The 27,512-nt window shown below is 42.7% G+C and overlaps 1 protein-coding gene and 1 long non-coding RNA gene across 18 annotated transcripts in view; one reads left to right on the top strand and one right to left on the bottom strand.

Annotated features, from left to right (window-relative positions):
* HIC2 (hypermethylated in cancer 2) overlaps window positions 1–10,171 on the top strand; it is a 75,403-nt gene extending 65,232 nt beyond the window's left edge. For 14 of the 16 annotated variants that reach the window (XM_046901117.1, XM_015275229.4, XM_015275232.4 and 11 more), the window contains one exon: window positions 1,524–10,171. In XM_046901117.1, coding sequence (XP_046757073.1) covers window positions 1,560–3,272 — 1,713 coding nt within the window. In that variant the 5' untranslated portion in view covers window positions 1,524–1,559 and the 3' untranslated portion in view covers window positions 3,273–10,171. 16 annotated transcript variants of the gene reach the window in all.
* Window positions 1–26,595, bottom strand: part of LOC107051622 — a 77,053-nt gene extending 50,458 nt beyond the window's left edge. Inside the window, exons 1-4 of one of the 2 annotated variants that reach the window (XR_001463294.4) lie at window positions 26,345–26,595; window positions 24,095–24,175; window positions 17,944–18,108; window positions 15,937–16,100 (exon numbers count right to left, since the gene is read on the bottom strand). This is a non-coding gene — a long non-coding RNA (uncharacterized LOC107051622). The remainder of the gene's footprint in view (window positions 1–15,936; window positions 16,101–17,943; window positions 18,109–24,094; window positions 24,176–26,344) is intronic. The other variant, XR_005840104.2, reaches the window with a different exon arrangement.
* Between the last annotated feature and the right edge of the window lie 917 nt (window positions 26,596–27,512).

Below are 27,512 nucleotides of genomic sequence, written 5' to 3'. Positions count from 1 at the left end.
GAAAACTTTTTATTCATCACCAATAACTAAAAATCAGGTATGAAGGAGGCTTTTTTTTTTTTTCTTAAACTATGGAGGTATCACTCATTATTTCTTTTTTTTGAGTACACCTACTCGACCCAGAGAGTAGATAAGCCTAGATCAGCCTAATGTTTTATCATTTGAAATCCAATGTGACAGAATGGAACACACAAGCAATAAAAGCATTAAGTCAAGATGATTTTAAGAGAATAATCTCTTTGTTTCTATGGATGTAGGGCCTGCTTGCTCCTCCTTCAAAAGGAGAAATCTATTTCAGTAATAAGATGAACTGGGAAAGAAAGGGAGAAGGGAAATCTAAAGGTAGCTGTTTTATGTTTGAAGCTCAGAAATTCAATGAGTTTTAAATTAACAGATAAATGCCTATTAGAAGTAGTAGCTGACACTTTCAAACAAAAATATGAAAAACAACAACAAAAGAAACAAAATTAATCTTGGATTTCTGAATGCAGCCCCAATTTTAAATTCCAGTTTCTATATGTTCTCGTATCTACCAAATTTGCAGGTGGCAGTTAGTTTGAATCTTCCTCGAAGCAGCTTTTTAATAAGGGTCATCAATATAAATCAATTAAATATCTAAAATAAATTACATTGTAAATACCATTAGTGAAATACATGAACTACACAAAGGTAACCACAATCTTACTCTCTTCCCAGTATTTCAGGGTAGAGACTGCAATTTGAGATAGGTTACTTGAATTCTATCAGTTTAGACAAAAATCTTTCAAAACTAAGGGAGAGGAATTAACTTAAGAAAACAGTTTCAGATTGTTAAATATACTTGGTGGCATTTAGCTAGCTCAGCATCCTGAATTTCAGGCAGTTCAGGGTTGATTCTAGCACTTAATGTTAGTGGATTAGGATATGGACATTGCCTGGGGGGTAGTTTTTAAAGCAGCCTTTCGTAAGGAGATTTCCCATTGACACCGCTGTGTGATTAATTCCATCTCCACTGGATTTAGTTGCTATGTGTCATTTTCTCAACCCCAGAGCCGCTGGGGTTTAATATGTTGTAAGACTTCAACATATTAAAGCCAAGAAACAAACTACACGTTAAAGCAGGGAAGCTGAAGCTTATGCTAATTATTTTACATGCTCAGATATGCATATGGAAGAGAAATAGATGCTTTTTTTCCTTCCCTTTTTATCTTTCTCCTTATTCCCCCTTCAGATTTGTGCTAGGAAAGGCAAACAGCTTTCCCCTGTACCTAACTACTGTTTTCTCACTATTGTCTTTTGAATAGTAATTCCAGCCAACGATGATTTCTTTTGTAAAAATCTGATTTTTGAGACTTGAAATCTTAGTGTGAGTAATACTTCTCTCTGTATTCCAAGCAGGATCACAGTTTGCAAGGCTGGATCATACCCAGAGCTCCTTAGTCAGTGTCAAGTTGAACAAAGACTACACACTGTTAAGCCAGCCTATTAAACGTAGACTTGAGTGAAAACATCAGGTTCACACTTCCCATCATCCTGTTTTGCAGGTGGTAAAGTGAAGGTGAAAGGAAGAGAAGGTGGAGATGGAACTGCCAAATCATGCCAAACAACTGCTACTGCAGCTGAACCAGCAACGAGCCAAAGGTTTCCTCTGTGATGTGATCATTGTGGTAGAAAATGCCCTGTTTCGTGCCCATAAGAACATCCTGGCAGCCAGCAGCATGTATTTCAAATCCCTTGTCCTGCATGACAACCTGATTAACTTAGACACGGACATGGTGAACCCCACTGTGTTCCGGCAGATCTTGGACTTTATTTATACTGGTAAGCTCTTAACGACTGACCAGCCCGGTGAACAGAACTTCAGTGCTCTCCTCACCGCAGCAAGCTACCTCCAACTGCACGACCTGGCAGCGCTCTGCAGAAAGAAGCTGAAGCGGAACAGCAAGTCCTTCGCTGGCAAGGCCAGTGGCCTTGGTGTTGGGAGATCTGCCAGGAGTCAGAGACTTTCCACTGCTTCTGTCATTCAAGCTCGCTATTCAGGGTCAAATGAGGGGTTGAAGGGCTCGCATTCAAAGGAGCTGTCAAAGGGAAAGCTCTCTGATGATGAGGTCTTTATCAGCAGCTCCAATCAAGAGAACTGTCACTCCTTAAGCAGGGGAGCCAGTAAGAATTGTGGTGGGGGTGGTAGTGCAAATGGGAGCACTGGCGACCAGGAGCTAGGCCTCGATTTGTCCAAAAAAAGTCCATCACTCCCTGTTGCAGCCTCCCACGATGACACGCAGCACAGCGAAAGCCAGCATGGCTCTCCTCAATCTGCCTCAGTCCCTGCAGCCAACAGTGCCTCATCGTTTGACGAGTCTGGAGTCGGAGCCTCTCACAGCATAGCAGACAGCAGTGACCCCATGGAGATGGATCTGAGTGAGGAGTGCCACCACTCGATGACGGAGAGCAGCCAGCGCAAGGGCCTCCGGCATTCATCCCGTAAGAAGGAGTGGATCAAGAAAGATAATGCCTTTGACCGAAAGGATGGGGGCAAAGACAGGGATGAAGGTGAAGGGCTGCCCAATGGGATCTTGCTCGGGCCCTTGTCCAAGTCTGTGGAGCGGAGCCTGGCTGGGTCTTATGGTGCAGACCTGCCTTACTCGTGTAAGGAGGAGGTAGAAAATGGTAAGGAGAACAGTGATGACAGTGGCCAGAGTGAGAGTGAGAGTGGCGGGCATACCAGTGCCAACTACGTCTACCGGCAGGAGGGGTTTGAGCCAGTGGCGTATGGTGACAACCTGTATGTCTGCATTCCCTGTGGCAAAGGTTTCCCTAGCTCCGAGCAGCTGAATGCCCATGTGGAGACACACACCGAGGAAGATCTTTACATCAAGGAGGAAGGCACATATGGTGGCAAGGATGAAGCTGAGGATTTGTCCAACCCCAACCAGTCCTACTCTGCAGAGTCCCGGCCCTTCAAGTGCTCTGTGTGTGAGAAGAGCTACAAGGATCCAGCAACATTGCGGCAGCATGAGAAGACTCACTGGCTGACGCGGCCTTTCCCTTGCAACATCTGCGGCAAGATGTTCACACAACGGGGCACCATGACACGGCACATGCGCAGCCACTTGGGGCTCAAGCCCTTTGCTTGCGAGGAATGCGGGATGCGCTTTACCCGGCAGTACCGACTGACAGAGCATATGCGTGTCCACTCAGGAGAAAAACCCTACGAATGTCAACTGTGTGGTGGGAAATTCACCCAGCAGCGCAATCTGATCAGCCACCTCCGAATGCATACCTCTCCCACATAAGCCAAAGACTCCAGAATGAGCTTCAAGCCCATCCGCAGTGATTTACCTTTCTGTAAGACTTGCTGCTTAAAAAAAGAAAAAAGAAAAAAAAAAAACAAACAAAAAAGGGGGCAACTCCCCATACTCTATTCAGTCATGGGAGGCCTAAACAAATGGAGCTTTAACATTTTTTTAAAAAGTTGTTTTCCTTTAAAAAAAAAAAAAAAAAGGTCCACAGCCAAGCTGATGCATTTAGTCCAACTCTCCCTCAAAATCTTGGTGATCTAGCATGAAATGTCACTTTGTTCCATGTGCACTGACTTCACTGTCATTTTGATAATCTGAAGCAAGAAGGTGGACCACAGGGAACTTTTGTCTCTGCTGGATCCAGCCTCCCTGCCTCTTTCCTATGCGATGCTGTGGCCCTAGTCATGTTCTTCTCTCTTAAAATCAAACTCAGTAGGGTATTTCTTGCCATTCAAAAGAAAATAGCATAGATCTGTGAAAAACATTACATAGCCCTCACAAACATGGAAGCTGTGTCTGTGGACCATCTTGCAGGGCTGGCAGCCCCTTTGGATGCTGTGGTAAAGCCAAAGCAGTGGTGGAACCCACCACCCATCCTGGCTGGGCTGGCCATGGTAGGGACAGCCATCTACCTAGGCATGCAGCACCAGAGTGCTCTGCTTAAAGACATGGTGATACTTTCCCTGCCATCCCTCGCTCATTTGGTTTTAATCTTTATCCTTGGCACAAGTAACCACACATCACCTTTTCCCACAAAACATGCAAACCTCTTCAGCCTTACCCATGACTGAACAGGGACTGGATGCCCTGGGAATTACTTTCAGTGAGCAGGGGGTCGTCTTTACTTTTCTAGTAGTTTCGTATGAATATTCTTTGCTTAGAGGTACTTTTATTAAAGGAAAAACCATTGTAACGTTTATGTGAATGTTTGAACTGGAAGGTCTGAGGTTAATTCTATGGTGGGTGGGTAGGGAGGGGGTTTGATGTAGGCGGACTTGCTACAAGTTCCTTAGGTACTTTTTTATTATTGTTTATTTTATTTTATTTTTGTGTGTGTGTGTGTATGTTTTTAGCTTTCCTCCCTCACTAAAGAACAAGTCTGTGTGGACAGACTTGCTACCTTTGCTACCTCTTGAATTCATGAGAACAATAAGATGGTTAGTGAAAGATTAGGCATTTTTTTCTGTTATTGTAAGTAATTAAATGTATAAAAGTAGAAGCTAAATTAAATTAAGGGATTTTTACCACCCTGTCCTTCCATCAAAAGTCAGCTAGAGAAATGTTAAAGCAGAGCTCAGCCAAAGACAAAGCAAAAAATATGCTGAGCCAGAAGCTGTGCTGGTGGCTCGGACTGGCTCGCTTGTAGTCTCTTGGCTGTTTGTAGTCACTTTTAGATAAAAGAAGAAAACTTCTCTGAGCTTTCTGGGCCCTTTCCAGCTTTGTTTATTGAATCTGGATACTATGGGGAGAGGAAAATGCCCCCCTCAACTTCCACTCCCCCAGCACATCTGGGTCAGTCTGTAAACACCTGGCAGGACAGAGGGTGAGGGCAGAGCAGCCTATAATTTACTAGAATCCAGAGTGCAATAAGGTGGAGGAGAGGAGGAAAAAGCAAACCAAAGTGTTTCATATCCTCCCTTTTACACAGTTTAACACACGCACACAAAAAGAAAGAAAAATGAAAAGAAAAAGAAACAAAATGTTCTTGCAACATCTGCATAAGACATCACAGCCAACAGCTGCTATTGGTTTAGGAGAAGAGACAGAGAACTTAGCCCACCAATTCTTGGCCCCCTTGACTTTGTTGGCGTGACCTTGTGGAAAGCTGTGGCTTATTCCAAGCCTCCTGTGACTGTGGTGGTAAAAATTCACAGCCAGTAGAATCATCCCTTCTGAATTGAGAAAAGTTTACACTTGTATTTTTTCTCTCTCTTTTTTTTCCCACTCAAACCAGTATAGTCTCTGCATAGGGTTTACCAAACCTCACATTTTATCTTTTTTAAAAAATAAAACTTTTTTTTTCAAGTTTTGACCAAAAAAAAAAAAAAGAAAAAGAAAAAAGTGAGCATGTTTGTCTAAAACAAAGAAATATAAGCTTTTTTTTTTTTTTTTTTTTTTTTTTTTTTGGGTTAAGATGGACTAGTCCAAAAGAAGTTGTTGGGTCAATTGAATGAACTGAGGAAGCTGGAATCCAGGCTCCAAGCAATAGACTAACCAAGCTGCGCCTTGGCCTGGTGTCACGTTACAGGGAACACGCTGCCCCTCTCCTGCCCGCTCTGCTGTGCTGTTTGCTCGTGCTATTGTCTGCCTGCTCCGGCCCCGCTGCGAGCTGGGGGTAATCAGGGGCGCACGGACTTTTCATTTCTCATTGTGCTGAGGCACGCTATTTTCTTCTGGGGGGCTAGGTGTGTTTTTAGTGTCTTTAGCACTTCCACATTTTGAATTTATATTGAATTTTTCTTCCCTCAGTTCCCTGCCAACCCCCCTCCCTAAGAACATCCCCAAAATCATCTTTGGGGAAAACAGGGAAGGCCTTGCCATCTACCTTCTTCTCGGAGTAAGTCCCAGCAGGGTGTAAGGACAGCCATGCAAAATTAGTTCCAAGGCACTTTCACGCTGCCTTCACCTTCCCTCCAGCAGCCTGAAAGCTGAGCTCAATCCCATGCTGGCTTTGGCTGCTGCCACAGCAGAGCCTCCTTTTCTGCTGGCTGACTCAGAACTCACCAAGTCCCGATTTTCACAATAATCTTTAGCTCTCTTAGTGAGAAACATGCAGCTGGCAATAAGCTCTGCCTCCGAAGTAGGTTTTGGGCACCATTTTCGCCCCTTTGCTCATAGCCCTGCAGTGTGCTGTGGTGATGGGGTAAGTGGGAGGGCAGCTGTGCAGAGGCCCTGGGACACAAATAGAGCTGGGGCTGCTGAGCCAAGGCATGGAGCACCCACAGCTCAGGGAAGCACGGTCAGATCCAAAGTGGGCAACCAACCTGCTCCCCCTTGTTTAATTCCATTTTTACAAGCATGTGTGTGAGTGACATAGCCTCTCCTTCCCCTTCTAGGTCCCCTCTTCATTTCTTTCTTAAGCTTTGAGAATCATTTTGAAATTTCAGGACCCAATGCTTCCCCCCCCCCCCCCTCCCCCCCCAGAGCGGCGTTTTTACTTTACCCCCCTCCCCCAGCACTTAAACAATACGACATAAAGTCTGTGTACAGCAAGAGTATTGTACAAAAGGAAATTTTGTTCTTTTTTCAAGTAGCTGTGTAAAGTTGTGTTCCGTAGATTGAGTATAGACATTTTCCAAATTGTGACAGTAATAATGAATAACTAATAATACTCAAAACTTCAGGGACTGTTTAAGGCCTGCTTGGGGCCTGAACACTCAACTACATTTGTACGACATAGTATTGTATCAAACATTTTTCTGTATTTTAATGAGAAAGCAAAACGCTAGTTTCATATTTAAGATTTTAAGAGTTTTAGGGTGGGGGGAGGGAGTTGCTTTTTTTTTTTTTCCCCCAAGATACACAGAGAGCCTCAAGAGGAATAAAACATTTAAAGAGAAAAAAAAAAAAAAAAAAGAAAGAAAAAAAAAAGAAAAAAAGAGGCCTGGCAGCTTAAGCATATGCTTTAGTCACTTAGTTCCAGAATGTTTTCGGAGTAACAGGAAAAAAAAGATAAAATAGTGAAAGTTGTATAAAAAAGAAGCTCATACCCAAATTCACAAAACTATTTTTTAAACCAAAGCACATTTGAATGAGTATTGAACCTCACTTGGCTCAGAAAAATACTAATATATTTATCTCATTGTTTACATAAACTTTTACAGTTTCAGACCTCAACAGATCTAGGGGCCAGTCAAAATTAATCTTTGCTTTTTCCATTGGTTTCTCTTCTGAAGGCTACTGCAGGTTCCCCACATTGGGAACTGCAAGCCGGCCTGCATTCCAGCACTGCTCAGTGAGGGTGGGGAGGGAGAGCAGTCAGAACTATGGCACGTAGATTTAGGATTTTTTGTGTCCAGCCCATGAGGGATGCTGCCGGGCAAGGCCCAGGCCCTCATACTGTGCAGGCCCTGCTGCTAATGCCCATGGCCTACAGCCATGGGGAGCAGCCAGCTTCTTCCTCAGAGGATCCTGAGTAGGAGGGTAGAGGGCAGAGGAGCCCCAGGAGATGGTAGAGGGGTGGGAGAAGTTCTGGGGATCAGAGAAGAGGAGTGTTGTCAGAAACGAGGGAGCTGCAGTACCCAGCTCATCTCCCTAGCACTATCAATGGCCGAGCTAGGTTTATCTGTTTTCCAGCCCTTACTGCAAGACCTCCAAAACCAATTCCTGGCAAAAATAAATGAAAGCCTAGCTCTGTGCATTCGGGGAAGTTAGCAGGAGCCACAAAGATCACAGAAAACACCAAAGAGCTATTGACACGCAGCTTCTGTGAGGCTCTGTGGCTGCTGATGTGGAAGAGTATGCACAACTCTGTGCCACACTCTGTGCCAGCATGGGCTGCGCAGAGGTGGCATCTCCCTGCAAAATGCAGTGGTGGCCAGGGAAGCTTTAATGGTCTGGGGTGAGGGCACGAGTGTAGGCACGTAGCTCCCTTCTTCTGCCCAGAGCTGTGCTGGGGCCTGAGCTATGCTGTTCTGACTATCTGAGCCACCATTTAATTAAAGAGCTGGAGTGATTCACTCCATACCTTACAGTCACGTGCAAAGAGACCAATCAAAACCCATAAGGCTTTCTAGGTGAAATCTAAGCTAGATTTGCATGTTAGAACAGTCTAATGACAACCAATGAAGATGGTTTGCAAAAATATTGCTGAAGCCAAAAAAAAAAAGGATTTTTTTTTAGAAAACCTCTTCATCATTAGTCTTGATCCTTTGTAGCTTTTACCTTCTACACCAAAGCCACCTCAGTCATTTGTTGGCGGCTGATGGAAAATGAAATATTAATTTTGCCTGGTCTTAATATCTAACAAAGATGGTGCAAACACTATTTGACAGTGTTGTTTTTGTATCAAGATGTATGTGCAGTAATGAATGTATTTATTTCTCAGATTCTGTATGCACAGTTTTGCAATGTAATTCAGAAAGTTGCAAACACAAAGATGTGTCTGCAGGGTCTTCTCTACAGGATTTCAAAAAAAAAGAAAAAAATATATTTAAAAAAAAAAAAAAAGAATCTCAGAGACTCTCAGCATAGCCATAAACCATAACCTGTGAAGACAATACAAAGACTGGACTTTTGTAGCTTTGCGTAGAAGAGGAATTTATGTTTTGCTGTATTTAAATGTTTCCAGTTACAGTGTCACTCTTTCTAAGATTCCTATTTTGTTTTTGTTTTTATTTTCCTCTCTGTCGTGTGTTTAGAAAGCATTGTTTTCAAGCAGTGCAGGTTCAGTCTGGGTTAGCAGTATTTTACCTTGTCGCTTCAGTTCTGAAAAGCAGGAGTATGGGTCTTGACCAGGGGAAACATCCAGTGTGCTCAGTGGAGAATGTAAAAGTCATCAGAGTAACAGTTGTGTGCTTCCAGTTGCAGCTTGTGACTGAGATGAGTCTAAAGTCCTGCCTGAAGGTCAGAACATAGCTTCTTTTTAAAACTCCCTTTCATCCTCCACTTACTGTTTTCTGTGGAAGCAATAAGGCTCTCAGAAGTAAGGAGTCAATGCCTAAGATAGCTAGAGGAAACTCTGTGCCAAACTCAACAGCATCTGTGCCATCTTGTGATGGGCCTCATAAACGATGTGGAAGCATCAGATTCCCAATTGTGTAAGGTGACTAGAGTCCCTAGGAAAGGCTATACTTCACAAGCCTCTCATTTCAGTACTGGTAGAATTAGCAGTTATAGACCTGCACCAATCTTAAAAATTAGTATAAAGAAAGGGGATATTTGTTGATTTCCAGGATCCTGGAGGATTTAAGTGGACTTTAGCATTTTTTCTTATTTTTGTTTGAATTTCATGATTTTCTCAGCATGAACAAAGTTTCTTCAAATACTGCAAAACCTTTTTTTTCATAAGCTTACTCTTGTGCTCAAGAACTGGCCATAATCTTGGAAAAGAAATTCTGGAAGTTCCTTTCCAAGGTTTTTTTGCACTGTTTTAAGTCCCATGGTACCTTATTGCCCTAATTTTAGTGCAGGAGACAAACAGGTAAGGTTATCTTTCCTCCTGTTGTAATCATCCTCTTCTTTCCCACTTTCTCCCGTTTTCCTATGCATTTTGAAGTCTAGTGTTGAACACATAGGGATCAGCAGATCAGCGTTTATTGAACAGAACAGACCCTGCAGGATGCCACATGGAGGGAGGGTTTAAAACAATATTTCATGCAACAAAATTTGCTGGCAGTTATGGGCCACACTTCATAGTGCTTGCTTTTCCTGAATGGTGGGATGTTTTTTTAGACTCCTCATTCACAAGTTATCAACTGAAGCACCTAGGACAGCTGTTCCAACTTCCACAAGCATTCTAACTGGCTGAGGATAACTTTCCTAATGAGGACAGGACCTTACTTTGGCTGGCTGGATATTTTCTCCTGTTTTATTTTAATATTTTAAATGCAATTAAAAGAGGGATGTTCCATCTCTCTCACTTTTTTTTTTTTTTTTAATTTTAAGCCTTAACTATCAGTCAGCTAGGAGCCCTGGATGTTTCCTGGGGAAGGGGAGAAGAGGGGAGGGTAAGGGAAAGGCCGACACTCCTGCTGCAGTGTTCTGTTCATTTCCTTCAAGAGCTTGAATTCAGGTCAGAGCCACATGTAGTTGTGGCTTCAACTCAAGTGTCATATAAAAAGATACAGAAAGTATAATATGATCTCAGCATTCAGAAATTTGCAGTCTTAATGTACAGTGATGAGAAACTGTTATTTTATGATCTTTTCATTAAAAGCTTGATTGAAAAATTACATTTTTTGCTCTGACTGTGTCTGTGTTTTCTCCTCCCTCATTTATTCTTGCTCAGGGATTTGAATGAGCTATATTGCAAAGCACAACCCTTCCCACAAACAGACAAAGTCTAAATAGTTTTCATTTCAGGCACCTACTGCTCACAAGCCAAAATCTGTGCTTGTTAGAATGTAAGAAAGGACGAACAACTCGCCAGGCTGGCATACAGTAAACGTGCAGACAAAGGTGAAATACCTCCATTATCCTTTCTTATGATCCTGAGTAAGCTGAGGCTGTTTTTGAACAGCTTCTCCTGCTTTACTCTTTTCATGTTCTAACCACACGTTAAAAGCAATGTTTGTCAGGGACAGTAGATGGTAGATGCACCTACAGATCTGCAGATCCCTTCAGCCTATTTGGGCAGTAAGTCTAACTCCATCAGACATCTTTGAGGATCAGAGAGGCATCTGAAGCAGAAAAGTTTCCCAAAAGAAACTATGGTTCTTTGTTTATATGTGGTACAGGTAAAAAAAAAAGGAAGTGCTTCCAGGGAAGATGATTGTAAGTAATGACAAAAGCACTCACTGCAGATTTCAACCTCTCAAATACTAAGAACCAAATATTTTTCTTTGGACAGGTTAAGTGTGAGCCTAGCAAAATGGTCTGGATTCTTAACAGCATCTTCCAGCTACCAGGCTAACTTTCTGGGTCTCAACATCTTTCAATATAATATATATTTAATAAAGACAACTAAGTATCTGCACCATAATGCAAGAACCAAGTCTAGATTTATGCAACATTTCCCTTTGTCACACAGCTCATCACAAGAGTTTTGCTTTTTCTCCCAGAGCTTAATAGGCTGCAGAGTGATCCTGTTGTTGAATTCATGTATTTTGTTCTTTTCTTTTTTTTAAACACAACTCTGACTATATTTTAAAGTGACTGACTGAGGGAGTTTCAAGTTTGGTCAGTTTTCTGACAGGCTGCAAAGTCAGCAGCACTGGTAAGAAAATCATTTTTATTTGTCCTTGGAGATGTGTTTTACCCAGCAAGGTTAAAGAGAAGGACTAAAATGAACAGAAAAACAGATGAAGAGCTACAGAAAGCCAGTGGCTGTTTTTCAACAGCTCAGATATGGTAACCAGCCCGTACTTTTCTCCCAGCAACTGATGACATTTTTCTCTCTCTCTCTTCTTTTTCTTCCTAATTTCTTCTGGAAGTTTTTGCTTCCTGGCCCCCATTTCTCTGTGGCATGAGTGGTTTCCAGCATATTTCATAGATTGCATGTTCTATTTTGCTTTCGTTGCTGCGGTCAGCTCCTTTTCATCTCATAGTATGAGTTGTCTCATGTGACAACGATCCAAAACTCTTCATATAATAACACAACTGAAATGCAGCTGCCTATGTAGTGGAACACTGAGATATGTACGAATGATGTGCCCAGAGCAGGATGTAAAGGATAGCAGATATGCTTGGAATGCCTGGGAATTTGTACTTTCGTTCCTCTGCTTTCATTGCCACCATTTATTGGTAGGACTTAGTTATTTTCTCACAAACACACACTTGCTTTCTCTCCACTGCCTTTCTCCCTCTAGAAGAACAAACAGTCATCAGATGAAAACTTTGAATGATAGGCTTGTTTTTGCTTTTTTCGCAGGGAAATTAATTTTCATCAAAATTCAAACTCTTCTATGGAAACAAAACTTACAATTTTTTGTTAAATTAAATTTTGTCTCACCAATACTGAAATCCATTTCTGACCCTGATGAGTATGTACAGATGAAGAATGTTTGTTCCATAAGAGCTGTGATGACAGACTTCATATTAAGAAGTTAAAATGGAAGGATGTTTTTTAAAAATAAAGAACAATTTCAGGTCAGTATAAGCCAAAAGACTAACACCTCACTTTGCAAATTATTTCTAAAATATGCCTTCATCCTGTCTTGTATTGAAAATAAACTGGAAATAAACAGCTCTAAGAGTGCTGAAGCTATTACCAACTATTAATTTTGTGTATCTGTCTGGGTTCTATATTTTTGGATCTATTACAAAGTTGCCCAGGTTTAAACAAATTGATTTTATCTGTAATAGCTAAAATTAATCATTTGCCCTTACAAAAGTCATTGTTCTTTGTCCACAAAGTACAAAGTTTGGAAGGGGCTTCAAGAGATCATTGAGTCCAACCTCCCTGCTAAAGCAGGTTCCCCACAATAGGTCACACAGGTACGTGTCTCCATAGAAGTGGACTCCACAACCTGCACCAGTGCTCTGTTAATTATGGTGTATCCATAGCTGCAATACTATATGGTAAAAAATATTCATCATACTGTCTTTTCTTATTCCAGGTGCTAAGAAGAAAGGCCAGTGTAGCTGGTATGTATCAACCCAGGAGGTGATTAATGGTTCTGCCAGCTTACTTTGCTTTTTGCCTTCTCACCATTTTACCCCTTCCCTTAGTTTTTCCCTTAGTTACAAAGAGGAGCACTGGGACAAGAGAGATGTTGCAAGGCTCTCTTGGCAGGTAGTAGAAAGGTTTTTGATAATCTGGCTCTGAATCAGAGGCGTAAATCTCCCTCTGTTCTTGTCCAGCCTCTCCTTCTTGTACACAGTTAGGTTTAAATAATTAAATAAAAATAAATCAATAGAGTCCTACACCTCTTTCCCCTGGTTTCAGACACAGATGTCACATTAAAGATATAGACTCATTTACTTTTGGTTTGAGATTTTGAATTTAATACAAATCAGGAACTCTTTCAGGAGCCTGACTCAAAGCAACAAGCGGTTAAGGCTAGGCATTGCCTTCCCTTGACTTCAGAAGATGGTGATGGCAAAGCAGCTGCTAGATTAGTGTTTGTTGAGACTCCTTGCACAGCACATGTATGCACTGTCTTGTTTGGTATGCACCCACACCCCACTATGGGTATGGAGGATTCAGATGCAGGAACCTGGCTGGACTATCTAGCCACATCCCTCACTGTGGCCACACAGTGAGCACTTTGTGAGCACTAGGCAGGAATCAAGCTCTTACCTGGGCAGTGTTGTCTTTCTGTAGCCCTACAATCTGTGTGCTTTTACTGTAATCACCCTGGCCACTCAACTGCCATCTGGGCCTGGCTGGGCAAGTCTGACTGCAGCAGAGTGGAGAGGACAGCGTGACCAGACAGCACTTGTCACCTCTCAGTCCACTTTGAAACATTTAGGACTAAGCTCTGGGTTTCCAGCCTTCCAGTCATGAGAGGTGTTTGCTATTCCATTGCCTGGCACAAGTCTCCTGCTAACACCAGATGGTCCCTGTGCCACAATAGCAGCCAAAGGCCAGCCAGAGAACATTGCACAACCAGGCCTTGATCTGTATTTTCCACTGCTCAGCCAGAAAACCCCTCCTTTTTTCCAGCACAGCTGTTTTCCATCTCTGCTCAGGAAGCATGCCCTGTTTTTGATTCCTGGGTCTTGCTTTATGAAGCAATCATGGGCAGGCTGTCTGGGTGGAACAGGTCACAAAGTGGCTATGGGATAACTCTTTATTCTGAAAGCCAGCACAGAACAAAGGAGAGCTTTGCCAGGGCTCAGGTGAGCCTGGGGTCAGCACACAGACAGTCTACTGACACAAGCATGAACGCAGGGTTTTCTTTCTCTGGGCTGTGGTATTTGAACTCCCTCCTCCCTTTTCCTCTTCTGCCTGCCTGCCGCAGTCTTTTCCAATCTAGACCCACATTTCATTATCAGTGAGTGGGTACATGGGTGATGGTATCACTTTTTTGCTACATGTTACTCATTCACAACTCCTAGATCAAGGTGGCTTTATCTTCTCATGACACCAGCCATGCCTGACTAGGTTAGGCCCCATAAGCATCTTGGTTGATGATAACATGACATGTGGCTGCAGCTTGGTAACTTGTAGCCCTGCCATTACAGACACTTAGCTTCAACAGTGCAGGCAGAGGATGGTGGGGGTGACAGACAATGGGAGGAGGCCTGGGATGAAGCACAGATCCAGATGTGCTCCACTTAGGAATACCAGCCAGAAACACCTTGGAATTGCTCATCTTGGCTGTCTCCCCAAAACACTGGAAATTAGCCAGCTCATATCAACCTGGAAATTAGCTAGCTTCCTTAAGGGTTAAGGGAAAGGCATTAAAGTTAACACCATCTATATTAACTAAAAATAATATGTGTGCAAAAAGGTCAGAGTTATAACTGTTATGGGAATCATACTGTAAAATCATACTTTGGCTTTACATGTGAAGTGTAGTCCTTTACTATAAAGGCCTGTAAAGTATCAGGTCTTGCATGTCTTTAGGCTGAAATGGGTTGAAGGGGAAGTTATGAAGAACAGCCTTGGAGCTCACAAAGATTTGCTCTGGAAGAGGCTTTGTGGTCAACAAGAGTAGGACAAGTAGTGCAGAAGGATGATCACTTTCTGGAAGGAATTAACAAACACTTCTAAGGCAAAACTGTTGTGCACACTCTCACCAAACTGCCAGATTGCAAATAGGCAGAGGCGACATACAGAAAAAGAGAAGGGAAACAGCATTCTACCTCCTTTTCTTTTTAAAATTTACACTTGATCTGTTCCTGGCCATTCTAACTGGTTTGCCTGTCCACACAAGGGCTATGAAAGGAAGGATTCAAAAATCAGTTAATTGAATCAGCACTGTCATCACACAAGCCACAGACAGCAGCAGCAGCAGTTGACATGTGGGAAGCAACTAGGGAATCTGCTAGAGCTATTTCTTTGCTTTTGTGGGAGTCTTTGTTTCAGTACGGGGGCCTGGGTGGGAACTGGAGGAAGGGAAGAAAAACCAGCAGGCTCAGATGCCTCTAGCAGTAAGTTCCAGTCCTGCCCAACAGACAGAAAGATGCAGCCTGCTTTTCCAGTCTTGGGTCTCTTCTGAGCAGAGTGCTGCCATTCACACCAGACTGTGCAACAGCAGGTTAGGATGTGTACGAAGGAAGGAGAAATATCAGTCCATGGTGTAAACTCTGACCTGGCTGGCTTCAAGGCACTGATCACACTGGTGAGGTATACATGTGCCAGAATTTGTCACACACTCCTTGTGCACTCTCCCCTTCCTGACAAGGTCTGTCAAGCTCCTCCTGTGCTTTGCTTTGTGTGTGTATGCACAACACAGCCTATGAGTGCTCTTGTCCTGTTTAATTCCTTTGGAAGCAGCAAAGGTGAGAGGGAACTCCATTATTTTAGAGAGCATTTAGCGTGTTCTCCTAAACTCCTTTGAAGGTATTTTCCAAACCTCCTGACCACTGTGAACACTTTCTAGAGAGGCATTTTAACTTCCCTTTATTGAGTTCAAGTGCCTACCTACCCATAGTACAACTGCAATAAAAGTAAAACAACAGTTTTCAGAAGGATCACTCTTTCTGTCAGAATCAGCCCAATAGTTGCTCACATATGGTGGTCTGTGGGGCACATCCTCCCAGTAGCATGGCCCTTTCACACCCTAGGAACCAGTGGGGCAGCATTCTTGAGCAACAAAAGGAAGCATGACATAGCGGCACATAAAGCAAACTTGTTAAACTTCTTCCCCCATCTTCTTTCTGCTGAGATCTGATTTTACCTTACCTCCAATGCCACTACCTTGCTTTTACCATCCACATCTCCTCAATTCATTGTTACAGTTCCACTTCGTTTTGTATAAGGCAAGTTAAAGAAGCACAGAGAAAGGAAAAAAACCTGCTTTGTTTCAATGCCAAGGGAGTTCCCCCCCCCCCATGTATTCACTGTTAGCTTTTCAGTTTTTTTTGGTTTAAACAAGAGATGACATACCTTTTGAAAAGCAGCTTTCCTGGGGTTGCTTGTGCTCTGAAAACATGCACCTGGAAATTCCAGTGCTTGAAGGAAGCTGTGGAAGGTCAGTCCATAAATGTTCTCGCTGCATTTGGAGAGCTAGAAAATGTCCTGGATTCCATTCTCAGTGATTTCAATCTTCCCTGAAAAGGAAAATACAGACAGTGTCAGCACTGAAATACAAGAGCAGACTAAAAGGCCAGGCTTCTTCTCACTCTTTAACAAGATCTTTCAGAGTGCCTTTTTTCACTCCTTAGTAGAGTTGACCCTACTGAGCCATTCAGAAAGGCAGTGTTTTGACAGCCTGATCTCAAGTTATGCAGTACACCAGCACAGATAAGAGATCTCTTAATACTGCAATGATTGCTAGGTAGTAGCAAAAGGCGAAGCTTCTCCAAGCTTTCTTAACCAATAGACCTAGTCCTGTATGTTCCTTTGTTGGCTTTTTCCACCTGCCTCATTTAAGGATTGAGAAAGGACAGAATTAAAGTGCATTTCTTGTATAAGAAGGAAAGCCTGGCAGTATCTGCTGTTGGAGAGCATTAAGTTCTCCAGACAGCACTGGGGTGCTTAAAGAAAGGATCTGCAAACACATATGAAAATATGTACAAGTAAATGATGAAGCCTGTTAGAAAAGCCAAAAAAGTTTAAGCTGTGCTGCCCTATGAAGGAGGCCTGTTTGGGAGCAGACAGGTAACATTCCATCTAAACTAAGACTGCCCTTATGCTGGTGGAACTGAACATGTATGAACAATAGGTTGGTTAAAAAAATTTCAGAAAGGGTCTTTTGTATCTATACACCTTTGTTAATTTATTTAGCTTTTTGTACCTTGGTGCCTGCTACAGCCAAAGCATTCCAAAGGCAGCTGAGGGGACAACTGTTCTAGAAATGGGCATAGCAGTAAGGAGAGTTAGCAAACCTGTATCAGGCTGCTCTAGGCTTCATCCAATCAAGTTCAGAGAATCTCTAAGTATGAAGCTTTAATACACAATGACACCACTACAGAGGGAGCCAACAATGTAATTATGTGTGGGCACACTGACTGGAGGGGCCCTGGGGTCCTGAGATGAAGACAGGCAACTGGTTACTGGCTGGGCCTTGTGTTTGTTTCCCAAGGTCTGTGCAAACCATGCTGCCAAACATATGTGGTGTGCACATCAGATAATACTTTGGAAAAGTTTTTCCTCTAGAGACTCATTCTGTGCTCATGGTTTCTGCTGCTATGCATCCAGCCAGCTCTCCTTCTTCTTCCTTAGCTCTGGAATTGTAACTGGAATTGTGCAGAAGTCAGCCCATGTTAGAGGCTTCAAGGGATCATCCTTTTGTTCAGGAGTGGCACTGTGTGATGCTAAAAGCAGAAGCAAGGAATGGATCATGAGCATCAGGTGTGACATAGCACTGAGTGAGAGAGGTCTGAGAAGCTCCACAGTGCTGAAAGTAACATATTCACCTCTTCTTCTCTAGGCAAGCTGAGTCTCAGTTTCCTTAATTACTTTTACAATTTAAGTTACAGGGAAATCCACACTCAGAAAGTAACAGTCGGAAGAATTCAGCTACTGCCACCGTATCTGCATCCCCTGTGCTTTTAATAATATGGGAGGCCTTAACTTTCCTCTGATAAATGGGTGAAGGGAGAGGCCAGGGATTGCACATGTATTCAGATGCTGCAGTTTATTCTCCTGGCTCTGAAACACTTAGTTATAGTTGGGCTTAGAGCCAAATACAACTCTGTCTTGAGCCGTTCCTCCTCCTCCCCCACTAAAGAATGATCTCTAAGCTCTAGACCCTCATCTCCACCCAAAATGACTGCCCTGGTTTATTTTATGCTTTTTTCGTTGTTTCCTTTTTAATCACTTCTAAGCTAAGCTTTTGTTTGCCAAGTTTTCAGCCTGGAGCAAATTTTTATAGTCAAATTATAACCTCCTATCCTCTCCCTTGAAAAAAGGTGTTTTAATGGATATGCTGCTGTCCCACTCATTATTTACCTTACTGCTGGGGAGGCAGGGGAGATGATGGCAAGCTTTTAAATTTCAGCATCTTAAAATTCTGTGTTGCAGACATGGGCACACATCTGGTTAAACTATTTCCCTCATATCTTGGCTCACAGTCCTTGGCTGAGGCATCTCATGGCAGCAGATGTGCCTAGAGAACTGAAAGAGAGAAAATAAAGAAGACGAAGTGGTTAGGTTTCTCAGAAAGGGAACGGTTGTGGGGTAGAACACAACAAAATGCCAGGACTGGAGAGCTGGGTCTCTCAGCACGTTACAGGGTTTCAACTTTTCAGGACAGGATGATGTTAACTCACGCTTGAGAAGCCCTCTTCTAAAGGGCAGGCTGAAAAAGGCAGAAGACTGCTGAGGCCAGTGCCTTCCACTGAAGGGAGAAATGAGTGATAGTCTGAAAAAGTACTATAACCTGGAGCCACACAGGGATTTGGACACTTCTCAGGGATTTCAGTTTCCACATTTAGAACCCAGTAAAAGCCTGAAAATCCTTGCTCAACTGCCAGTGAATTCCCAACACCAGTTTGAAGCCAGGAAGGCTCTGGAGAAGACATTTCAAAGCAAGCAGCTTCATCTCCTCAACTGCCTGCTTTACCAGTAGGATCCAGTCCCCTGTCCTTACCCAGAGCATGCCTAAAAGAGTAATCTGTGGTCTAAAATGGGGCACAGTGGCACAAACGGGAGAGAAATAAGGTATATCTGATGGGAAATTCCCCGTGGATGTGTCAGACCAGGGCTGAAAGTCTGAATTAAAGATTTTTCTTGTACAGGAACTGGTGCCCAAATTGCTCTGGGTCAAGATCTTTCATTATTTTTGTCACCTCTCTTACACTCTTCCCACAAGATCACATCACTCCCTCTCCTCAAGAACTGTTCCATGTTAAGGAGATGTTGTATTGCGTAACTTGATATCTTCACACACACTGATACTGGCAACAAGTGATATGGGAAAACAAGGCTGTTCACACACCAAGCAAGTAGAAATGGAAAGTTTTAGAATTCACACTCACTGATTCCTTTTGCTAAACTAATATATTGGTTCTTAGCTAATACACTGATCCCTACTGCAAAACAAATCAGCCTATATCATGCTAGGCTTTAGACTACTCTGTGCACAGATCTTCTAGAAAGACTATTGACTAAGAAGAATGAGCAGTGCTTACTATAACATAAAGGCCAATCCTGGTACAAAGCATTCTCTGCCAAGAGGGGAGCTGGACCCAGAACTAACTCTGAAGTAGGTGTCAAACTTCGGGTGTGAATAGCCATTCAGAAGATGGTGCATCCCATGCTCTGAGAAGGTTTAGAAACAAGAAAACCACAGGATACAATACATTTCTGTTGTCTCTCGTCTTCCCCTGTAAGTTAGAATCTCAGTGAGGGAAAGCAAGGGAAGTTTCTTGCCACAGGCAAGCTTTCATAGAATCACAGAATCATAGAAACACAAGGTTGGAAAGGACCTACAAGATCATCTATCCAACCGTCCTCCCATTACCATTACTACCACAAGCTACTAAACCATATTTCGTAGCAGAAATTTCAGTGTCATATTAACTCCCACTGGTGCAGGGATGCACAGAAACTGTGGACAGAAAGGTACCTTCTCCTTGTTCCAAGGCAAGTCAGCTCAGTCTGCAATCCTAGACTGAAATTTTTATATCCTGTTTTAAAGCTTGCCTTCATATACCCCATAGTCACTGTTGCACTTTGTTCCAGGGCTTCATTAGCCTTAGTCCTAAGTCATACTGTAGTTAAAAATCTTGACATTTTGTCCTTTATGCCCTGGATACGGAGAATAAATTATACCCATCATCCTTGTATTACTTGTATTGCCCTTCCAGCTCTTTACTGCTTCAAGACGCTATCACATTTCTCCCTCACTCTTCTTAAGAGCTTTCAGGCTCTTTGTACTCTTCTCATCTAAACTTCCTAGATCCTCTTCTCATACCTTAAGGCAAACAGCAGGCTTTCTGCATCAGCAGAGAATGGCACAGGAATACATGGTAGGATTGAGTTAAAGGAACTGCTTCTCCCTCCACTCTCAGTGCCCTAGTGATGTGCCAAGATCTGAAACTGCACTTATTTTACTTTGCCAGACTTGTAAAGGAAACAATTATATGGGTCTCTGCCTTTGGGTCTTCCATTCAAAGTCTCTAGCACTTCAAAGATGCATGCACTTGATTGGCTTACAGCTGCTCATTCCAACATGATGAGTGAACTACAAAGAAGGAAGGCTGAGATAAGCATATTCTTGGGAGAGTTGTTGGAGAACAACAAACAATCACAGACCTTTTTTCTTCTATCAGGTGAAAAATTTTACAGACCATGGAAACTTGCAATTTTGCCTCTTGTCTGAAGTTTGCATTTTCCCTGGAATATTTATGTTTTTCCTACATTTCCCCTCAGTAATGATCTAATCAAGCAGAATTCTTTTGATATTCATCAGAAGAGCAGGGAAGCGCTTTTGTGGTTCATATTACCAATGGGAATGTCAGCAAGACTGACAGGACTACCTTTGGAATTTGCCACGTATTAATCATAGCTCAGCTAACATGGTAGGGCTGGGGTGGAGCTTGTTTTGCTTTCCACATGGGAGATGGCTTGTTTGAGAGTTGGGAAACTGAGGGTGGTGGAGTTCCCTCTCCATCTAATTCAGAGATCTTGAACAGCTGCCCTGGCAGCCCTCAGATATCTCTTCCCATCTGTGCCTATTTCTTTGCTTTCATCATCTCTTCCCATTATTAAACTGTCACAAATTACAGTTTGCACTGAGCTAGGAGGGCTTGCATAACAAAGTGTAAGCTCACAGTCTTGACTTGGTGACAAAGGGAGCGAGAAGCTGCTCCTATAGGCCACTCTGCTCCTATAGGCCAGAGATAATCACACTGAGTCCTGGGACAGAGTTCCAGGAAAGAGCCTGGCTCTGGAAACAGAGGCATATTAGACTTGCAGAAGCAGCTGGGATACAAAGTAGGCACATCTAGCTAAGTGAGGGAACAAAACAAAAGTCATTTTTCTCTCCTTAAAATTTTGCACTGTTGTCATCCAGCACAGACAAATGGTTAAACACAAGTGGTAATGCCAATCAAACATAAATTAAATCAAACATAAAAAGGCGACAAAGGTAAAAATACAGCTGCACCATCACTAACCCCCAAAAAGCAGCATGTATTTGTCATGAGTAACTCTATGGAGTAATGGGATGCAGCATGGAGCAGAACTGGGCCCCTGCATAGTGCTTGGACAGGGGAAGGAGCGTTGTTCTTCCAGGACAGAATACTGACTACAGAAAGGCAAAAATGTTAGCATTCATTTCTAAATCTGTCCTGCCTGGCCGGCTAAAGAAAGAATTAATGCTAGAATATAAAGTGCTAAAGGGGCAAAATCATACCCAATCTATACAGTTTCCTCTGCTTTGATACACACAGAGAATATGTAATTCCATCCACTTCAAACATTGCAGTTACCCAGAGAAGGGCCTGCAAAACAAGGCCCTTGAAGTCTCGGCAGAATTTGAAAGTGGAGTTCCTAGGTCATAAACCAAGATCTTGCATCAGCCGTTTACCATTTCTTTGCAGGAATAGGATTAACTGAAAATTCAACAGCTAGTCCAAAACTTCTCACATTGCATATGGAAAAACCTATCAACTGGTGTCTCAAAGACCAGGTGTGAAATTCCTGCTTCTCAACTTGTTCCAGCAACTGCGCTGATGAAGGAACATCTCAGAAAACACACTTTTTCACAAGGCACTTTACACAGGTCTGGCTTCCAAAATCAAATTCCTTCTATTGATGCCATCTTCTTCACATTAAGCAGAGCACATAGTCTTCTCTTTAGAAAGAAGGCTATTGGGTTCTCCTTGAGGCAGCTTGCTCCATGAAGGTCCACCCAAAAGATAAATGAAAAGCCAAAGAAAAGTCAACATAAAATTGAGACTCAACCTAGCAAAACTGCTGCTGATATTCAGGAGCAGAAACCACATGCCTCTTGCATGAATAATTTCCAAACCGTAAATGATGTTTAATGTGGAAAAAGTCACAAATGTACAAAAGTTACTTCTAAAACTAAAAACACAGCGTTTCTTACTTATGGCTTTGATAAATTAAGTGTTTTGTATTCTGGCATCATGCTTGGCATTCTGAAGAACCTTTTTGCTAGTGAAAAATAATGGCACTGCATGTCAGCATGTCCACTGGCTCTGCAGTGCCCTGCTAGGAAGAGTGCTCTTCCATATCCTAGCACAGACTATTTCTGTTGACTGCTCAGCAAAATGGAGCATGTTGTCCTTCCACCACTGGTATATCACAAGAAAATTAAACAATACTAGAAGGAATTTAAATTTTGCTGTCCATTATGCTCTTCTATGCTCTCAGTTTTAGCTATCTTTCAGTTACATGTTCTCTACTGTCTGTCCAACCCAGCAAGAGACATTACATGAAAAATTACACACAAATCAGAAGCAGCTTCCATAAATGAAGCAAACTGAAGTATTTCTAAGGGACACAGGAGTAAAAACAAGGATGCTTTGCTGTCCTTTCCATTGCTGCTCATCTGCAGACATTTTAAGTGTGTTCTGCATTCCAAAACTACATTTACAATAATAAAGTAAACAGCTTGCACTGGGTGCCAAGATTGCTTTAATGCCAAAACAGAAAATGCTTCTTGTCTGGCACATGCATCACTTTCCAAGCAGGAAATCCAACAAAGCATTTAACCACAGCAGACATCATTTGATAGTCTCAACTATGACACCCACTTGGCACTGGCAGTAAGCAGTCTGCCACCAAGTAGATCCAAAAATGATTGCCTAACTTGTTATCATGCAAAACATTAATGGGAGTATCTTCCTCTTTTTAAGTCCATTGGAACTGGAAACGTAGGCTGAAAATGCTTGGTATGTATCCATGCAGAAAACTGAGAGCCATCCTTTCACGATGGAAGCACACAAAATAACACCAGGAAGCAGAGCTCCTCAGTCTTTTCTGTTCTGTCACATCAACACACAGTGCTGAAAAATTCCAATGGCAGCTAAAGTAATTGGGAATAGAGAGAAGCTAATAAACATTTTATGTATTTATTTGACTAGCTAGAAGAGGTCAGCAAGCCTGCAGCTGCCCGTTCAGACCTCTGAAGACAACAAGTAGCTCATCTGAAGGCCACAGGTTTTGAGTAATGCTATCCGAGCCATTTTCTGTTTCTCTCACTGCTTTACTTTTCAGGTTATGTAATCCCAAAGCGTTTCTTTTCAAAGGATCCTTTTCTCTTTCTGCATTAGTGTGAGGCATGGGATCACATCTTCACCAGTTGTGAAAGAGAGCTGTATTAACCAAATGCAGTGACTTTGATAAAGCAGGGATAGGTAGTATAAAAGCTACTACAAAACTACATTTCTACTCATAAACACATATATGAATCCTAACACCAGATACTTAGGACAAACAGCCTTACAATCAGCACTTGAAAAATTACAGTTTGCCTAGGCAAAGGAGGGCTGCTGAAAGAAATCGATAGCTGAAAATAATACATCATCATCATGACAGTTTGTTTAAGTGTACTCCTCTGTGATTTCCTGAAGCCTTGACCTACTCATAGAAAAAGCATGCTGTCTACAAATGGATCCATTCAGCATATCCTGATAGCTGTTTTCATCATTTCTAACAAGTGACTCAGTTTTTCTTTTTTCTTCTTGCACCTCACTCAGTGAATTGAACAGGTTTTCAATGGTTCACGGCCAAGTCTAGCCCTCTCTGAAAACACATTTTAGTTCTGCTGTTGCAGCACTTCTTCCAGGACAGGCGCCCAGTAAAGAGCTTTAGAAACCAGTGTTTACTAGTCCTGAGTGGAATAATTTCTGGAAAAACACCATAACATCCATGACTTTTTTTTTTTAAATCACTGTTAAGACATCCCTGCACTTCTGATATGCTAGCATTTTACTTGCACCTCTTTTGGAGTCCAACCCACTCATTGGTTGCAGTTCTCTGGAGTGTGCACTGCCTTGCATCTAGTGCTGCTCAGATAAATGCAGTGTTCTTCCTGGGACAATCAATTGGGAAATTGTTACTAACACATTCCTCAAAGCCACATAGTTAGAACTAACGTATTTCAGAGGAAACATATTCCTTAACTTACCCACTGCAGCATATCTGGTCTTTCCTCATGGTTGGAACTGGGAAGACCCAAATCCTTTGCGTCTCAGCAGACACTTGAATCCTGAACAGACAACAGAATTGAGTGTGTCCCCTAACAGCTCATGAACTTCTCTCTTTTTCATCGTCAAGACATTTTGCTACTGACTTTTTCCCCAACATAAACAACTTATCCATCATATTACTGTCTGCTGCTGCTGCTGGGTCAGAGTCTGTATACACAGCTAAGTGTCACATATCAGATGCAGTAGGAATTAGCTTGATCTTCATGTGCATTATGTGGCATTCTTCATCGGTGTTTTTGTTTTACTCTTTTAGCATCCAATGCTGCCCTTGCTTCTTCTCGTTTCACAATGGGTCTACATCTTTAGACCATTTGTACACCTCCAGTAATCCAGGCATGCCTTCCATGCTCATAGATGGTGCTTGTTTGTAATCATCTTTCCTGATTTTCCTATCCTTTTCCCAAAAGGCTGAGGCACTTTCTTTTTTCTTTTTTCTTTTTTCTTTTTTTAATTAGCTATAATATTTGTTTTCCTTCCACTTATTCAAAACTCATCACCATAACAATGCAATATGCCACCTCTGTCTGTGGCAACAGCAACAATCCCTGAGCTGCTGTGGAAACACAAGTATTGCTGAAAGACCTCCCTGGGCAACTCCTGGCTCCTCACCTGCAGTCTGGGGCACACCACCTGAACCTGCTGTCATGGTACTCTGTTTCCTACTCGTCTAAGGCAGAAGATAGATTGCAATCCTGTAGTGTTCAGTACAGAGAACACAAGTACCCTGACACAACTATTTTCTTAAATATGCTTATTCTTTCTAGACTGTGCTTCCAAATGTGATTTAAAAATGGTTAGGAATTAAGAACCCAGTGGTAAGTTATTCAAATGGATGAAGATCCTCAACATTGTAATGCTGCACCTTCTTTCTCACCTATATTCACCGAGCTTCAGCTTTAAACTACTAAATATAACACATCTATGTTGATCTGGTTGGACCATTTCATTATAAAAGCTGCATTCTCTAAATTAATGTCAAAAGGTTACAGTAAGATTTGCCTTTTTTACAGTAAATTAAACATACTATTAAATGGATGCTCAGATTGAGTTGGGCTTACCAAGTGCAGAATTCTCTGGCTCAAAACAACACGCAGACCAAGGGACAACAGGCATTAATACAATTTTGCATCAATAAAAACTTGGGGATTATTTCCACCAGGCACAAGTGAGAGAACAGCCAGGCTATAAGGCAATAAGGAGACCGTCTCAAATCCCAGATTTCTGAAAAGATGGAAACAATCCTTATAATTCTTAGACAAGACTTGAAGCTTTCTAGTAAAGAAGCACAAAACTGTGTCCTGTTGCCACATGGAAATTTTTGGTGACTAAGTATGTCCGAGTATCTTGTTAACAAGCCCTACAATCTTGAAAGTTGACCCTTTGCAATAAGAAGTGTGACACAGAAACAAACTCATGAAGGAAAAAAAGGCTGCGTGCCCCAAGCACTGTAACCCAAATAAAGGTGCTTCCTAAAGGGACAAAGCTGCTTGTACACAGGTGTCTGCTACAATTGCTGATCCTTGAGTCAGTGCATAAAGTGCAAGACAGCAACACTGCTAGGAGCTGGGCAGCAAGGGAGGTGGAAGTAGAGGCTGGTCTGCTCAGCCTCTCTATTTCACAACAGTTCCTGAAAATTTCTGAGTTCCAGGAGAGCTGCCCAACTTCCTCTGAGCCACTGCCTCTGAGCTGCATTCGCAACACTGGCGGCCTGTGTATTTCAGGAATGTGAAAAACTGGCACAGTGAGGTTTCTGATTCAGCCAAGACGATGTGTTGGAACATGACTGAAGTTAATTAAAAGGAGCTTAAGACAGACAGACACACACACAAAAAAGTTTGCAAGACTCCTTAAAGAACCAATTAATTATTATTTGTGGCTGCACACGCCAGATGGGCCACAACATGGAATCTCCCCAGCCTTTACCACTCACCTCAGAGCCTTTATAGAAAGCCAAAAAAAAATAAAAAAAAAAACAAAAACAAAAAAACAAAACAAAAAAAAAAACCCCACCAACAAACAAATGCAGATCAGCTTTCAGGAGCTCTGGGACAGTATCTTTGCACTGTAGCTGGGTAAAACTTTACTGAAATCAGCAGAGTGGCATTGTTTACGCCCGCAGATTTATGGTAGGTCTTAATGTTGAACACAAAGCAAGAAATAAGCAGTACCTCCAGCAGCAAGTCAAAACACATGGGCTACTCCAGAGCTGGATCACCTGGTGATATTCACTGTCTGTGTGCGTGGACTGGAAAAGGAAGGACTGGCTCTGCCTGGAGTCAGTGTGGGAGGAGAGAAAGATGGGAATAATTTAATCCTCTCTCTAATGCACGATAGTGATCATTTTCAGAGCTGCATGAGGCACCCACATGAAGTGAAGCAGTTTCACACAGCACACTTCCAGCCTACTTTCCTTTAAGGATTTCCTGTAACGAATTCAGTAAGAATTCCTCTGAATTTACGAATATTCTAAATCAGTACATTTACATTCTGAGTCCTGACTCTGCAGCAACAAATCTTTCATCATCTCCACATGATGGGAAAGCAATGGTGTCACAGAGCAACGTGAGCACTGCCCTCGCTCCCAGCACTGTGCAGAGCTCTGTCCCAGGAGCAATTCGCTCAGCATAGGCAGGAGCCAGCCTGGCCGCAGCCCCGCCTGGCTGAAGCGCGCAGCCCTGTGCTTTGCACAAAGGCACCAGGCAGAGCCACATGGCCTTGAGCAAGCTGCCTGAGCAACACTTACCAAAATTTGCAGTTTTCCTCCTCAGGAGGAACAGACCCAACTGCACCCTGTCAGTAACTGACAAGTATGTTCAACAGGAGGCTGACGTGTTAACAGTGGGGACTTTTTACTTTGACTCGCTGTCACCTCAGTGGCTTATGACGATTGCAGCCTATGTGTGATGGGTACGGCTGCTCCCAGCCCGGCAAGGAGCCTCCTACCGCTGCAGGCCCTACACCTGCTCACACAGCCCTGCCTGAACGTAGACCCTGGCAAGCCCCTGTGGCATTTGCTGGGGTGGGGGTGGGACGACCATGGTGTCATTTACACACAGGTTGAACAAACCAGGTGCAATCAGTTTGGGTTTGGCTGAAGAATCCTCCACCCTGTGCAAGCTATTTAACTCCTGCAGTGCCAAAGCTATGTGCATGCCCATGACAATGAGAGCTTGAGTCTGCAGAGAAGAAACCTCTGGGTCAGTCATTGTTGCCCAAGGCACCACAGGAGGGTCAGGTCCAATTAAAAATCTGTTGCCTAAAGACAGATAGCCGGAGCTCCAGATACTGTGCTCTGAAAATTAGTCTAATCTAAACAGTGAAAATACATAGTAAATA

This window comes from Gallus gallus, chromosome 15, assembly GCF_016699485.2.
Source record: "Gallus gallus isolate bGalGal1 chromosome 15, bGalGal1.mat.broiler.GRCg7b, whole genome shotgun sequence".
NCBI lineage: Eukaryota > Metazoa > Chordata > Aves > Galliformes > Phasianidae > Gallus > Gallus gallus.
Note: the sequence above shows the minus strand (reverse complement) of the source record. Positions and strands in the feature narration are given on the sequence as shown.